This window comes from Artemia franciscana, chromosome 21, assembly GCF_032884065.1.
Source record: "Artemia franciscana chromosome 21, ASM3288406v1, whole genome shotgun sequence".
In the NCBI taxonomy this organism is placed as follows: domain Eukaryota; kingdom Metazoa; phylum Arthropoda; class Branchiopoda; order Anostraca; family Artemiidae; genus Artemia; species Artemia franciscana.
The window spans coordinates 10,545,376-10,562,851 of NC_088883.1; the positions used below are offsets into that span (position 1 = coordinate 10,545,376).

The 17,476-nt window shown below is 36.9% G+C and overlaps 1 protein-coding gene across 1 annotated transcript in view; it reads left to right on the forward strand.

Annotated features, from left to right (window-relative positions):
* LOC136040623 (proteasome adapter and scaffold protein ECM29-like) overlaps positions 1 to 17,476 on the forward strand; it is a 187,303-nt gene that overhangs the window by 11,595 nt on the left and 158,232 nt on the right. The window contains exons 4-5 of the mRNA XM_065724896.1: positions 3,227 to 3,345; positions 6,989 to 7,141. Coding sequence (XP_065580968.1) covers positions 3,227 to 3,345; positions 6,989 to 7,141 — 272 coding nt within the window. The remainder of the gene's footprint in view (positions 1 to 3,226; positions 3,346 to 6,988; positions 7,142 to 17,476) is intronic.

Sequence of the window (17,476 nt, forward strand, 5' to 3'; positions counted from 1 at the left end):
ACGAAGTTTATAGGACTACCGCTTCCAAAAAAACTTGATCTGCCCCTGAGGCATAACTTACAACCCTTGCTTCGCATTCTGGGGATGGTGTCAACCCCAAAGATATTGCCATATGATCTTTAAATTATTTTGAGACTATTTATAGAAATAGTCTCAAAATTAGATCGGATGTGTTTGGAAAAAAGAGGGTGCGGGCAAGCTATTTGCCGTCCGATTGCTCTTGACTCTTTAAAAGGGAAATAAAGGTTCCAATTTCTAATCAAATAAGCCTCTTCCATAGTTTATACGGCCACCTTTTCCAAGAAAACCTTGTATTCCTTCAGGACATAACTTACAGCCCTTGCCCCATGGCTCTGGGCGTTGTATCAACGCTGAAGGCGTTGTTATGTTATATACCTTGTATTCCTTCAGGACATAACTTACAGCCCTTGCCCCATGGCTCTGGGCATTGTATCAACGCTGAAGGCGTTGTTATATTATCTTTGGACCCTTTCGAACACACTGGCTGTCTCAAGTTTTTGATCAGATGCAATCGGGGAAAAAGGGAACTTGGGGGGTCTGTTCCCCTCCGATCACCTTTGGTTCTTAAAATGGAGAAGTAGGACCTTCAATTTTCAATCAATGAGCCTTCTCTTAAGTTTGTACAATCTTTCCCTTCCATAAAACCTTATATACCTCTGAATAACTTACAACCCTTAAGCCCATAGGCTTTGCAGGGCTGTTTAACCCCAGAGGTATTTTTATATGATAAATGAACTATTTTGAGCAAAATGACTATCTAAAAATTTCGACCGAATTAATTTGGGGAATAGGCCGGAGGGGGGGGTAGTTCGATTTTCAAATGGAACTAGAACTTTCAATTTATAATCCAATGAGCCCTACCATATAAATCTTATATATCCCTGGGTATAACGTAGCAAGACTCACCCTCGGACTCTGGGGGGGGGGGCTGTATCGACCCGGGAGTTTTTATTATTTGATCTTTGGTCTGTTTTTTTTTTTTTACAAAATGGCTGAAAATATGAAATTTTAACAACTCTAAAAATTTTAGTGGGATGTGTTTCAGTAAAATAGAACGTGGTGGGGTGTCTGGTCACCGTCCGATCATTTTTTACTCTTAAATAGGGCACTAGAAATTCCTTTTTCCGATAGAATGACCTCTCTGTTTTTTAAACCCTGGAGTTTTTGTTTGTTGATTTTCGAACTAGTTTTAACAAAATTGCTGTCTTAAAATTTTGGTCGGATACATTTAGAGAAAAGAGGGCTTGGGGGGGGGGGTCTAGATGCCCTTTGATCACTTTTGACTCTAAAAAAGGGAACTAAAACTTTCAATTCTCAGTCAAATGAGTCCGCTCTGAAGTTTATGCGACAACCTTTTCAATAAAAACCTTATGCGCACTGGGGCATAACTCACAACACTTGCCTCCAGGCTCTGGGAGGCTTTGTTGAACCCAAAGTTTTTTGAATTATCTTTAACAAAATCGTCGTCTAAAATGTATTTGGGGGAAAAAGGGCTTTATGGGGAGCTAGTTGCCCTCCGATTGAGCTTACAACACTTGCCCCCAGGATCGAGAGGGGATCTTTTCATCTCGATGCTTTTATTTTCTGATTTATGAGCTATTTTTAACAGAACAACTGTCTCAAAAAATATAATGGATGCATTTGGGGAAAAAACCCCATGGGGGGGGGGGGCTAGTTACCGTCCGATTTCTCTTGACTCTTAAAAAAGACACTAGAACTTTTGATTTCTAATTGAATGATTCCCTTCGAAGTTTATAAGACACTCCTTCCTTAAAAACCTTATATGCCCTCGGGGCACAACTTACAACACTCGCCCTCAGGTTCTGGGTGGCTGTGTAAACTCTGTAGTTTTTGTTATATGATCCTTGGTTTATTCTGAGCAAATTGACTATCTAAAAATTGATCGGATGCATTTGGGGAAAAGTGGGCATGGGGTGGAGGGGGCTAATTGCTATCCGATTACTTTTAACTTATAAAAGGGAGCTAGACCTTCCAATTTTTAGTCAAATGAGCCACCTCTGAAGTTTATACGACAACGCTAAAACGTTGACTCTGAAAGCGAGTTAATGAACCAGTTTACTGATTCGGTATTCCTAAGAAATTGGCTATTAAACTTGGAAAAGAAAAGAAAGACACGCCAGCACATGCTAAATTTGCAGAATGTTTTCGAAATCGTAGAGAAATGTAAGAGTACCTATATATCAATAAAAACTTGGAAATGTTGAAAAGCAATGTAAAAACTTGAGATGGTTATATTGCTTTATATTAATTGGTAAGGGTGAATAATTGATTATAATGTTTATTACGTGAAAAAAGCGTGATAATAGAAAAACTCCTATTTATTCATTAGCATTCAAATGGTTTAAATCCAAATTACAAGTTCGACTAGCCAAGATAGTCAATCTCGTTTAATTCCGTTTCATCTCGATCTAGGGATCGCGGGTGCAGATGTGAGAAAAGGCTTTTTTCTGCCAATAAAAACTAAAATGTTCAAGAAGTTAAAAGTTCATTGTATCACTAAATCACAGCTTAGATGTACAATACAGCTATGAAAACTCCTATCTTGCCCATGAGAAGCTTTTGGTATAGAGCTCTGAACTTGGCGCCTCCTCTAAGCCCGCGCTCCGATGCGTAGATCGTACTGCAACACCATTGGTGGGAACGCAATTTTGTTTGTTTGTCCAATTGCTCCGATCTTTTTGATTCAGACTGCCAGGTTCCTGTCTCCAGCCTCTAGAATTGCTACCGCGCACTGTTTCCCAAAAATAAGTCAAGTTTTCATAACTGTATTGTATATCTAAGCTGTGCATTAAATACAAGGAGTCCACGAAAGAGGAGGAGTACAACTCTTACGAACACTGACTTTGACAGTCCTGGTAAATTCCAAAGTGTGCAACATCAAGGACTTTCCAAATGCGTGTATTGAGTTCGAAACACTTGTCCAAATGCCTGAATTGGTCCAAAAATGTCCAGACCTTCAGCTTAGTTTTCCTTTTGCTCTAAATAAAATTTCAAAATTAATCTTTTTCTAATTTCTAGCATACTGACTGCATTGTGTTAATACAGTGTTAATGCATTGTGTTTATACAGGCTATTATTTTTGGGAAGGAGGAAAAATCGGACCTCCTGAAAAATTTTCCCACTTCACGGCTAGTTAAGGACAACACGAATTGTATTTTAAATAAATATTATATATCTCCTTCAGAATTTTGTGCTTACGTACGTGAAAATGGGTTTTCCAAGACTCGGACCAGATACACAAGTGAATTTACTACCATCTTTGATCAAATCACTCGAAGAAATACCTGAAAAACAGCAGAACGGGTAAGTCTTTCACATCCTATCAGTACCATAGGGGCTGGTTCTCTTTCCACTGTAAAAAAAACATCTTGTTGGGTACAGTAAAGCGAAAAAGAGAGTTTACTGTCGTGCAATTCCAGGACAAAATTCGGCTTTAATTCCATTTGTATACGTCCTTGACGTATTCCCTTAAGCCAGTAAGAAAAAATAAAAGAACAAAAATTTAAATCCTACCTGAAGGGTTTTTCTTTCTGAAATTGTAAGCCATTGAAAAGAGCCAGTAAATTTGCTTGAGTCGCTAGATTTTTTAACAGGTTAACTCTCTCTTTTGGTCTACTAACTTTCTCTACTAGCAGTTGCTACTTATTGTAAAACTATAAAAGGTCGTATGCGAAATATTGATGTGAGCCAAAACTAATCCATTAATGGAAAACAAGTTTATATTGCTACGAAACTTATTTAAATCAGTGTTAGAGGTCTGAACAGCCAATTTGATATCACCATTACAGACAGTGTCCCTAGAGGGATTTGCAGTTCTCTCAGAACCCATTTTGTTGTTCCCGATTGGCTCGTTAACTATTTGAAAAGCCCAGATCTATAGTGGCGATGGTATGGTGGCACTCAAGTTTTACCTCTTTATGTTACGTAAATAGGTATAGAGTTACTTGGTATAAAAAAAAACAGGATTCTTTGTAATGTGTCTCTCTATTCAAATGATAGAATTAGATGAAGTCAGGGTCGTATCCGGGATTTTTTTCGGGGGGGGGGGGGGGTACAATTTTTTTTTTTGGGTGGGTGGGTGTAAGAAAAACGCGTCTGAAACCTCTTTATATTTCATTTTTGTTACGTTTTTACGAGTAAAACATTTCGGGGGGTGGGGGTGAGACTCAAACCTCTTGACTTCCCTGGGTGAAGTACATGTTTACAGCAATTTATTTTTGTACGAAAGAGTAACGTTTTGGTGGTGATTCAAAACAACGCTTCATTAACGAAGCTCTCTAAATTGCGTTTCATGTAAATTAGCTTCGGTGAATTAACTTTTACCCAAAATTTGTAGTTGTTACAAATTACTTAATTGAATGTCTTTCCTTACCTACAAAAAATTTAAATCTGATTAAGGAATGGTGGCATGAATAGCACTCGGACAAAGCCTTACTTCCACATTTTGTGGAAGGACTGAAGCTCTGACATCGGAGAAGAAGCCACATAGGTAGGGCGGCTGTCGTAATGAAAAAAAAAGAGGTATATGACATTTTGGCCAAAAGTTTCATCTACAGTCTCAGTAGAACCACCACGATAAATCAGCACGATTGGTCTATTCAAATTTTTTTTTTATCTAAATAAAACGTAAAATAGACATGATCCATTCAATCGATATCCGGGGCTTTTCTTTTACCTCTGACCTGACAAGCTAAGAAAGTTTAATTTTTGTTTTTCTTACGATCGAAAATCAGGGTTGAGGCTTCAAGGGCACAAGCTTGAGTATATACAGTGGTATTACTGAGCCCCCCCCCGGTATTCTCATAAAATAGTGGCCTATGGGATTCTTTTGGAATAAAAAACCTAAAACAAGCTAAATATGTTAATATAATAAATCCAGTCTTAAATAAGTAGAAAATTCTTGGAATGAATAAACCAAACCTAAACCAAAACCAAACCTAAAGCCAAGAAAAATTAAAATGAATAACAGAGTCGAACTTAAAATAAGTCAAACATAAAGGAAACAAACTTACCATAAATAAGTGTGAAGTTACAGACACTATGGACCTTCTAATTGAAAATCTGCATAATTTCTGATCTTTTATGGAAGACATCCTGGTTTCCTTTCCGTGAAAACCCTTGAATATACGTATAATATATTCCTTTATTATATTAATATAATATTTCTATTTTCTGTTTTGTTATTACTATTATTGTGGTGAAATAAAGCCATTTATAGGTAATTCATAAAAGGGGACTTATATTCATTTAATTTTAAAATTATCAGGTTTCCTTTGTTCAAAATAATCTTCGTTATTTCATCGATACTTTTTTTAATATACTTTTCAACGCATTTCAAGGGTGAGGTTTTCCCCCTAAAGAACTGATCTATTTTTTTTATACGAATCAAATACTTGCCCGTTTGTTTAGCAAAACAGGTTTTTATGTTAAGAAAAGAATTGTAATTATTCCTGACACATTAATCAAGAAACGATTAGGATAAAAAAAAATGGTTCATCAAACGGTTCGTAACAGTAAGTGATGAACAGCTATTGTCGGTAAAAACCAAAAGTTAGGGGTGTCTCAGCTTGCTTTTAATCTTACCGTACTGAATTTCTGCCTATTTCTTGTGCTAGCCTTTCAAATCAAGGCGGTACAAGTAAACATACCTCATCAGAGGGAGTTTAGTAGGTTTTTATTTGTAAAAACAGCTACTAACGCCACATCAAGCCTCTCACTGAAAGAACGTAAAACTATTCGATTGGAGCTACATCTCCCCTTTGACGCCCGATTTTGGATCCTGGGAGTGATGCTAAAACGGTTTTGGGAGCCAATACAAAAAGTGATTTCCCATGTATACCCGAGGCATGACTTATACAAAGAGATAATCCAGCTGAATGGATAGATGTTCTTAGAACGAAGAGCCCGCCAAACTTTCTTGCACACGAGGGTTAAGCCTCATCGGGATGTGCCCTTCAGAAGAGGTCTGAGGAGAAATCAACTCCCAAAAGTCGAAGTTTGTCGACTCTGTTAACAGCTTCGTCAGTTCAGTTTAGTTCAGTTCACTTTATTTTTAAATCAAATACATTTAACTAATATGCAAGTACCCGCCCCGAGAAAGATACAAAAAAGCACTTGCGACTGAGCAGGTACACAAAACTCATTTTCTAACTAATAATTCACTTCAAACGAAACCACAAAAAAAAACAATAACTAATAACAACCAATCTCTCATCAACTCATCAATAACAATAACCAATCTCATTGACCTTGATAATGCCAGAGAGGTGGTCTATCGGCCTATGTGAGTCAATACGGGTAGGATCGCTTTCTGGCTTAGAATAGGGATGACATGCGTGGACTCCCAGACCTGTGAAGGACCCAGAGGAAAAGCAGAACTGGAAGAGTGATGACCCAGGGGTGGCTGTTTCGGCACTGTATTGCTTGAGGGCACTATTTTGTATCCTTTGATGTATATTATAATATTTTAAATATAAAATTTGCCTTTTTTGGCCCAAAAAACGTAGCAATTACTAAAGAAATAGATTTCTGCAAGGTAGTATTCTGCAAGTTGTTTTTCGCTCTTCCTTTTCCTCCTCTCTGCTTTTATTCAAAATTGTACTTTTAATCTCACATTTGTTTCCCCTCCTCTTATCCCCTACCTTATCTTCCTGTCCAATTTCCTTTAACCCCTTCTCTCTTTCCATTCCTTCTCTATCATTTTCTTGCACTTTCCCTTTGTCACTCTTGCTCTGAAAGTATATACTGCAATTAGATGGATAATTTCTATCAGATAATTTCTCCCCCCCCCCCCTCTCTCTCTTTCTCTCTTTCTCTGCTTCTTTTTACTTCGTTTTTCTCTCTCTCTCTCTCTCTTTCCTAACCCCCTTTTCTTAAATCTTTTCCTCTTAAGTGTTTTCGTCTCTCCTTATTCTATTATCGTTAATTTTTTTTTTTTAATTTATAGAATACTGGCTCAGATAGTGTCCAGTTTTGAATTCGTCAAAATAGACCAAGACAACCTCAATAATTGGAAAGAAAAATTCCAACTTCATGTGGACTCGGATTATGTCAAAATATTATTGGAATATTGTCGTGATTTGCTCTTATTACCTTATGGGTAAGTTTTTTTAGTTTACTATTTAGAAGTATTTGTTAGAGTCATAACTATAAGATCTGTCCATAATCAAAACACAAATGGTAGGTACACTTCCACAAATAGAGACTGCAGTCTGTTTAATGTACTTACTGCATGAATAATACGTCCCCTATGTCGTAAGGTTTTCAATCAAAGCGGGTAGCATCATAGGAAAGCTCCAAAGCTACCAAACGATACAAATGATATTTCCTGAGAGCTGATTTTTAACGTTTTCCTAGCAGGTATGCTAGAAAATTCTTAGGAATTGCCCTTTCCTTATCTTAAGGACAATTTCTGCTCTACTTGGTCAAAAAAACAAAATGTACACTTTGTAATAACACTTGTCTCATTAAATCTGAATATCTCTAGCTTCAGAACAAAATAGAAGAGGTTAAACGGTATTTCTAAGATTCTACGAAAGTTGGTGTCGGCTTTATTTTTCCTTCGTTTGTTCGGATCTCTTATCTTAGCCATAAAAGCTATGGCAAGGACACCCAGTCAATTCCTGATAGTTTGGCTGAATAACAAAAAAGGTTTTATAATGGGCAATATAGGGCGATTCTGTAAGGCACCACATCGCCTCAGAACTGGAGTTAAGTTAAGAACTGGAGTTGATTGATTTTAAAAAAAATCAATCCATTTTTTAGTAGATGTGCCATTAGTCATACGTTTTCCCTGCTCCTCTTGCCTTTCTAATTGAGATTAGTGGTACAATATTCCGGTATTGATTCGGAGTTTGTTGTGTGAACACATTATTTCTGGATAATAACTTCTCAATAAAGTAAGGCTTCTACCTGGATGATTTTCCCAAGAGACACTTATAATCCGATTGTTTATGTAACTGCTATTGACATTAAATCCCCTGGGATTTAATAAGTACAGAGTTATGAAGAAAAAGATTCAATTAGCAGTATCTACTAGTGGAAGTTCTTAAGCCAAATCATAGCAATTGCAATAACCGGCTTGGATATGGACTTAGATAAGATAAGACTAATTTTTGCCTGTGAAAATTGTGTGTGACGTTATGCATTTGAGAAAGGATTATTCAAACGGACATTGTGTAATCGCTTTGGAATAATGGCGAGCGGAGAACTGTTTTTTTTGCCAGTTCTGAACTTTTTGCAGTTTAGCCGAAATAATGGTATTGATGATGATCTTATTATTCGGCATGCCTTGGAATTCTTCGATGCAGCTGCTGTTGCGGCTGCAAAGTCTACTTTTTTGAACAAAGTTTTGCCTGGAGAAATTTGCCCAAGATGTGCAGGAAATGAGGCTACACACAGTCATTTACGTGATTTTATTGAGCTGCTGGCGAAATGTGATTCTGAAGATTTAACCGTACCTACGTATGTTATCTTGTCAGATAATGAAGTTCCTTCGGTTCCTGGCCTGATGTTTTCACATCTATCCTCGAAGCTCACGCGAATGGAAAAAGTCCTTAATGCTGTTGCGTCTCGTGCGGAAGTTTATGATAACCATTTTCCATCCCTTCCTCAACTTATTGAACCAAATGTCCTAGCGATTATTGTGGTTTTCAAGATCCCTGCTTCACTTGATAATCCAATCAAAAGAAAAGAAATGCTGGATAAAGTTACTGGTCATGAATGTGTTAGTAGTGTAGAAGCAAAAAAAGACCAACTTATTGTTCATATAGACAAATCTGCAGTGAATGACTTTTGCTCTTCGATTTAAAATACGGTAACATCTTGTGCGACTAAGATTGTCAAAAAAAAAAAATACTTGGAATTGCTAAAGGAATTCCTCTTGACTTTGATGTTGACCAATCTGCAGTGAGCCAGGCTTAGCATCAGCTAGTCGTCTTGGTGCCTCTACAGTTGTCAGGATTGAGTTTACAGATCTATTGTCAAAGGCTCGGCTGCTAAAAAACGGACTAAAAATCGGCTATGAACTTGTTCGAGTTTCTGAGTTTCTGACCCCACCTAGATGCTGTCACAAGTGTAGATCCCTCAGCCGTATCCAGTCCGCCTGTTCCAGTTCAAATCCAAAGTGTGCAATCTGCTCAGGGCCTCATGTCTCTACGAATGACTCTCCCTGTAAACTCCCTTTGAAATGTGCGAATTGTGGTGGTCCGCATGTGTCGTTTAGCCTAAAATGTCAAGTCCTTAAAAAAGTTATTTCTGCTGCCAAGTGATGGCTCAATCGATATCCCTACTCTCTTTTAATATTAATGGCACTAAGGATAAAGCCTCTGTGATCGACGAGTTCATAAATGATTACGATATAGTCTGTTTACAAGAACACCTGCTCTCTTCACCGAGTTCCAGTTTCCTACAACGAAGTACATCATATCCGTTATTTCTTATAAATGCCCGCACAACTTTTGGCAGGCCCTCTGGAGGGCTTGCATGTTTAGTGAAGCGGAGTTTAAGTGGTGTAAATCCCACTTGCTTATGCTCGAACGATCATTTTCTTGCCATCCATTTAGGAATACTGTTATAATTAACACTTACTTGCCACATAATGCACGTGGAATTGATTCTCTAACTCGGTTCGCTAAAGCTTGCTCCTCGTTATGATCAGTTGTGAAGCAATTCGCTGATTCCGAACTTACATATCTGATTGTTGGTGACTTGAACTGCAATATTTTAGATAACTCGGCCAGAACTGACTGCTTGTTAGATTTAGTTCCTGATTATAAAATTGTGCCAAAGGATCAGTCCTATACTTACATTCCTCATTCAGGAAGTGTATCAAATATTGACCATGTAATCTGTTCGCCAAGTCTCAGTATTTCCAATGTGCATGTCCTTATGAATGAACAAGACATTGATCATATGCCGATGTCATTTACGTTTTCCCTATCTGATGTTCCTGTATATTCCTCTATTCTAAGCCCTCATGGTGTTTCGACAAATATAATTGGAATCGTGGAAATATTGCCCTTAACAGTGTGACGCTTGCTACACTACTTAGTTCTATTCGTATTCTGTTTTATTTGCTCCAGACGTGGGTGCCTGTGAAAAATGTGGTTGCCGATATTAACCTGTACTATTCTCAAGTTATTTCGTGTTTGAAAAACGCTGAGTCTTGTGCTGTCCCTTGTGAGCGAGTTAGGTTAGGGACTCGTCAACCGGTGTGGAATATTGATTCTGAGTTGAAGTCAATTAAGAACGGTGCAAAGTTATGGTTGTGTGTATGGTCAGAATGCGGAAGGCCTGCTTCTGATATTGTTTTCAGTATTAAAAATCGCACTAAATCTACTTATAAGAAATACCTTCGTGCAGTCCGATTTCGGGTCTTGATTTTCCATCAAATCCAAGTGATTGGAAGAATGTTTTAAATTCTAGTAAAATTATTAGTGATGGTCCTGGCAATTATATTTCTAAGTCAGCTTGGGAATTGCATTATACTGCTATTTTTCCCGGATTAATTATGCAGTTCATTCACGTTTTTCAGCTGTTTGAAACGTATGCTATCGTCTGCTCTATCTCAGCAGGATATATTACCAATATCCGCTGATTCAGTTTACCTGGCTATTACAAGGCTTAAGTCTAAGTCAGTTGACACCGATGGAATATCAGTGAATCATTTAAAACCTGATTGCCCCCCTTTAATATCGCATTTACAACTACTTTTTCAAATGTGTTTGTGCTGTTCTGTCGTGCCGGACAGCTTCTTGTGTGGCACAGTTATTTCTATTTTAAAAAGGGGAAAAGATCCATTTTCATGTTCATCTTATCGTCCTATCACTGTTTCTTGTACCTTAAGCAAAGTCCTTGAGTATTTACTTCTTTCTTCTATAACAGGTAATATAAATTTTTGGAGTTAACCAGTTTGGTTTTCAGCGTGGTCTGGGATGTCAGCATGCCCATAAAGTTCTTTCTACTCTGCTTTCTGATGCTTCCGGGAAGGGTCTATGATCTTTATTTTTGTTCTTTAGATCTATCTAAGGCTTTTGATTCTGCGGTTCACTCCCAAGCCCTGTTTTCTTTGCTTAAATGTGGAGTGAATGCTTCTATTGTTTCTTTATTAAAATTTTGGTATGGTCATTCTTTCCTTCATATTAAATCTTCTCCTTCTGATCCTTCTATGTTAAAGATCTCCGTAAGACAAGGTGTGAGACAAGGTGAAGTTTTATTTCCATCAAGTTTCAAAATTTGTATTGCTGATATTTTAAACAGTCTTCCAACAACTTACCTTTTAGGTAGTTCAAATGTCTCATATCTTGCTTATGCAGACGATATTCTTCTCATTAGTAGAACTAAATCTGGGCTTTCGGCTTCTGTTCGTTCTATTTCTACTGCTTTCTCGAATGTAGGTCTAACCCTTAACCCTGATAAATGTGAATTCCTTCATTTTGGTCCTTCTCCTAACCAATCTTCTAGACTTAATTGTACTGAATTTAGCATTCCGTGCGTGACTTCTTTAAGGTGGTTTGGCATTACCCTTACTAACAATTTAGTCTCTTTTCGTAATAAAATTGTTTCTGATGCTAAGGTTAAACTTCAAGTGGGTTATTCTAAAATTGTTGCGAACAGGGGGAAATACAACCGCATAGCCCTTTCACAGATTTATTTTTGCTTTTGTGATCACTCGGTTTTATATCTTTCTGGATTGTATCCTGTTTTAAAAAGAAAAGATTTAAAGGCTCTCAAGTCATCTTATTTTCGTTTCCTCCGATTTTTGTTGTATCTTCCTCCCTGGTACAAGAACAGTGATATGGTAACAAATTTCGGGGCTCCAGATTTATTAAATAAACTTAAAGTGCTACACCAGAAACTATCCGACTCGATACATTTTACTATTAACCTTTTTCATGGTCTTCTAAAATGTTTTCTACAGTAATTTAATGTGTTATCAGAAGTTTTTTTTGTGTGTGTTTGTTTATACTCCGCTGTTTCAAGTGGGTCACAAATAAATTATTATTATTATTGAAATCCCAATCCACAATAAAACTGAATTTTCATAGAGGGTCTGAGGGGAGGGGCGTGGGTGGTAGACTAAAAAGTTTTAAACTGTTACTTCGTTCTAATATTCATAGGAAAAACTTGTTTCTTTGAATTCTAACAGAAACAAATGAACAAAATTGTTTTTCTTTTAAATATAAATTATTAATTAGAAAAATTATAAGTTCTTAAAACTGGAACTCAAATAATTACTGTAAAAAATATCATGCCCTCCCCCCTGCATGTTTTTACAATTTAAGAGCTTGTTTACGTCATTTATTCCTAGCAATAACCAAGTTTTTAATAAATGCAATTTTAATAAGTTTTTAATAATTTTTTAATTAATAAATGGAAATTTAAAAATTGCATAGAAAACTGTGATAAATATCGTTTTTAGGAAAAGAATAAATGAAATCGATTCATTATGGAAATAATTGAGGGGGAATCATTTTGCTCAAAATTATTTTTTGCAGAGATTGCGTTTTGCTACTCTCTTCACTCCCTCCTCACTTCCTCAAGAAAATTTTGCACCTCCTTTCTACATTTGGACAAGTTAGCCTGTTTACGTGACAAATTTTAGTTCCACGCATTGTTGTTCTAATTGCGCATAATAGCTATGTGTTATTTCTATAGACCTAGATGTTAAGATCCTTTAAGTAAGTGTAATGCATTTACTTACTGGCAATGCTTAAAAAATATATATTTCTTGTCTCGATAAAGTTGCTAGACTGAGGAACAGTTCATATCTTCTTCTTCTTCTTCGGAAAGCCGTTGCCACTTCGGATTAAATGGTTCTTTTTGGGAATTTCTAAGCTAAAATCTAACCTAAATTGGGGATTACTTTAAGCTGATTTTTGCAAATATTTTTATAATGTTGCGGAATTTTCTCTCTTCTACGTTTTTGGTTGATCTTTTTGGTTGATTAAATAAACAAAAATAATTTTTTTTTCAAGTGAAAGTCAGGAGCAACATTAAAGCCTAAAACGAACACAAATTATTACGAATATGAGGGGGTTGCCCCCATGTCAATGCCTCACTCTTTACGCCAAAGCTCGACTTTTTGTTCCTTTTATTTAAGAATGACTGAAGAGATACAAGGACCATTTCATTAGAATAATAGTCTTTCTTTAAATTTAAAAGAAACTTAAGTGTAAAGAGCAAATTATTGAAGAGGGGGCAACCTCCTCATTTTCGTAATAATTCATGTTCGATTAAAGTTTTAATGTTGGTCCTTGCTTTTTGTTTAAAAAAACTTGTTTTTTTTTATTAAATTTCCTATTCTTTTTAAATTAATGCCAGGAAATCCAGCTCCCTCTCCATGGACAATTCCCTTCCGTCATGAAAAATTCCTCCATGAAAAGATCCTCCCACGCCCCCTTCGCCAAAAAAATATCCCCCTTGAAAAGTATCTATACTTTCCAATAGCCGATACTATTTGTAAACAGTGGGCAAAGTTCATAGCTCGTGCCCCTTCCCATGGGAGTCAAATTATGCTCATAGATATAGTTATTAGATAAAAGACTATGCGGAAACAAAAGGCTATCAAAATTTTAATCGGAAGACTTTGGAAAAAAATGGACGTGGGAGGGGTCCAGCAATATTTTGATCACTGAAAAGGGGCACTACAATTTTTAGTTTCCAATAAAATGAGCCCTCTCCCATTCTTCTAGGATAACTGGTTCGATACTATCCCCTCTGGGAAAAAAACAACAAATGAACAAGCATATGTGATACTGCTTCTGCCAAAAATTGGAATATTACACCATTTTTGTATGTAGGAGTTTGAAACCTCTACAGTGGGATTCTCTGATATATTGAGTCAGATGGTGGAGTTTCATTGAGATCATTTGATGTTTCGGATTTTTATTTTCCTTTGTCAATAATTGGGCAAATGTCCTCAGGCTCGTAACTTCTGATGGATAACATTAAACTTGATGAATTTTATATATTCTGAACAAGCATGGAAATTCAATTCTCTTGATGTATCTATTGTTACCAAATTCTCTGTTTCTTAAAGTTCCAGTTACTGTTGAGCCGTACCGCTCCTTACTTACCGTTCGTTACCACGAACTGTTTGATGGACAGTAAATTTTATTTTTCCACTAGCTGTTTTAAAACCTTTTATAGCTTCATAATTAACGCAGCAAGTAGATGCGACATGATTTGAGAGGGTGTTGTTTAGCAGGTTAGTATCCACCATATCCAGCATAACCTCTTTCCTGTCTTATAAGAGAGCCAAGGAATTTATCTACTTCATATTTTGTCTGCTCAGAGTCTCCTCAGTTTTCTGCTCTGCTTCCTATGTTTTTGGGAGAGTTAAAATAATTCTTTTATCCATTTCGTAATTACATCCAACCATATATAACTGAAAAACAGCAAATGGTGACATTTTAATTAGAGGTACTGCCTTTACTACTTACAACTCACTGGAACACCAAGCCACCCGAAAGCCAGCATTGTTACACACACTCATTCTTCACTCAATTTTACTCAGAGCGATATTCATTACTCCTTACATGCCACCCAGCCTCCTTTAAATTCTGTCTCATAGCCTCCGCCCCATTTGGGGACGACTTGCTGTTTATTTGACCCCAGATGAATGGCCAAAAAGCACATTCTTTGGCAATCTGTCTTTCCGAATATGCTAAAAGTTAGCTGCATAACTTATTAAAAATAAATGTTGGCTAAAACCGCCGCAGAAGAAGACCCAAAAATACACTCCGTCATACCTACAACAACGACCTGCGGCACCTTCAAGCCTCAATACAGCCTGAGTGAGAAGACATCGTCGCAGCAGTAAGTTTCAGAAACGACTGGAGACTCTTCTTGGACGCCCTGGGCGCCTTTGGAGGCGCAGGAGGATCTAAGGTCTAAGATAAGGTAAGCTAAAAAAAGCATTTATGCTGCAAAAAGCATGTTGAGCATGTATGCAAATCTGAAATTCCTTTTGTTGCTCTATGAAGCTGATTCAGGGGGAGCAAAATAAATCTTATGCTGGTTCTTAGCAAACAATACCAAGTGTTTATAGATTGTACGTCGATACACCTATGCTAAAGGCTACATCTAAATATACTATACATTGCATGAGAAATATTTATGGGTAAGTCATTTCAGTTGCTATGAATGTAGCTATGAATTTTTGTAATTTAATAATATTTAATAATATGGAATTGTGGAATTTATAATTATTTTTGAATAATTTAAGATTTATTACCATTAGGATTATAGAGTTACACCCTTCTGCACGGAAAGTTTTGTATCAATAGACAATATTGGTCATTTGCGCCAGTCAGCAGTTTTATTTTTGGCTCTGTTCATACAGGACATATGTTTTCGAGCCATGATTAGCTTACAATTACATAATCATTGTAGCTTTCCACTGCAGTTGCTGTTGTTTAGAACAATTTCCAAAAAAGATTCCCTGTAAAATATAACTTTTTTCTACTCCATTAATTGCTTTACAAAACAAGTTTATTTGGCAAATTTGGCAACTCATCTGCCGTGACTTTTGGTTCATACAAACGCTGGTAACCAACCCTTGGACAATATTTAATTCAAGCTGAACCACCGCAGTTTAGTTAAAGGCAGGTAAAGGTAAAAAGATAATGGATGCGGCACTAGACCCTCTTTCAGCCAAGAAATGCAATGGGAGGAGGGTAGCCATCTTCTGCTTTTGCACACCCTTCCTGCTTACCTTCGCCAGATTTCTCTAGGTACCCATTTAGAGCTGAGTCGACTCTGGCTGAGCTTACAGGATCATGCCACTGACCCTGTCCCAAAGCAAATAACCGGGAACACGAGAAATTGAATCCACCGCCCCTCGGATGAAGGAATCCAAACCCAACGCAATCTAGTTACTAACTTACATGATTTTAGTTCCTTTCCCAAGCCTTTTTTTTTAGTAAAAAACAAAACAAAAAAAAAACAACTTTTATCGGGTAAGTTGCCAATTTTACTGATAATTGTCGTATGCGGACTCTTGATTCATAAAGTTTTTCACACATAAGCAATATTGAATTTTCATGACCATTTCATTGCAAACTGTAGTAATTTTACTTGCTTTATCAAGCAATTCCCTAAGTTGTAAAAGTTCAACTTTTCAAACAGTTCGTGGTAACGAACTGTGTAAGGACCGACGCGGCTCAATAGTAACTGAAACTATAAAAAGCAGAATTTTGATATCAATACATATACCAAAAGAATGGGCTTATAATGCTGATCCCAAATACGTAAGATTTATTAAGTTTAGCGTTACCCATCAAAGGCTACGGGACTGTGAAAATTTGCCTGATTTTTAAAATGGAGAAAAACCCCGTAAAGGTCAAGAAATCTTCATGAAAATCGGAACATCAGATTCAGTGTATTATAGAACCCTACTGTAGAGGTTTCACATTCCCATCTTTAAAAGTGTGGAATTTGGCATTTTTTGCCAAAACAAAAGATCCCGGATGCGTGCTGGTTTGTTGTTGTTTTTCCAGGGGAATGGTATCAAACCATAGGTCCTGCCATATCTGGAGAGGGTTCATTTGAACGGAAAATGTAAGCTCTAGTACCCTTTTCAAGTCACCAAAGAGATTGGAGGGTATATAGCCCCCCTCCTAAGCCCCATTTTCGCCAAAGTCTTCGATCATAATTTTGAAATAACCCAATATTCGACTTAGTTGAAACATCCAATATCTATGTATTTGGAGATAACATAACCCTTCACAGCCCCTGGGGAAAGGTCTTTCAGCTATGAAATTTACCCATTATTTACGTAGGCTATAGTATATATTACTGGGAAGAATGGATACATTTTTCCATTGCGTTGAGGAAGAGGGCAAATCTTCTGCTTGGAGATTTTATCGTGAGATTCACGGCGAGAATGTTCCGGGGGAGGAACTTTTCAGGGGTGAATTTTACTTTGGGGGATTTTGCATTTACATGTGGAAATGTTAATGGTTATTATCCAAGGAAAATTTTACACTGGGGGATTTTGCAAGAATTCCTATACAATTTTCTATGTGTCTTACTTTCTCATTAGTGACTCAATTTTACGTGTGGAAATGTTAATGCTTATTATCCAAGGTAAATTTTAACCAGGATGGAATTGTCTAGAGAATCTTTCTTCGGAAAGGGAGCCGGATGTACCGGCTTTATTTAAAAATAATCAGAAACTAAATGAAAAACTATTTTTTTCAACTGAAAGTAAGGAGCAACAGTAAAACTTAAAACGAACAGAGATTATTACCCATATGAGAGGGGTTCCATCTTCTTTAATACATCACTCTTTGTGCTAAATTTTGACTTTTGTCCCAGTTGCTTAAGAACGACTCCCGAAAAACAAGGGTCGTTTAATAAGTACAATAGGAATTTTGTTAAGCACTTAAAAATTTAGCGTGAATAACAAGGTATTGAGGAGGAGGCAATC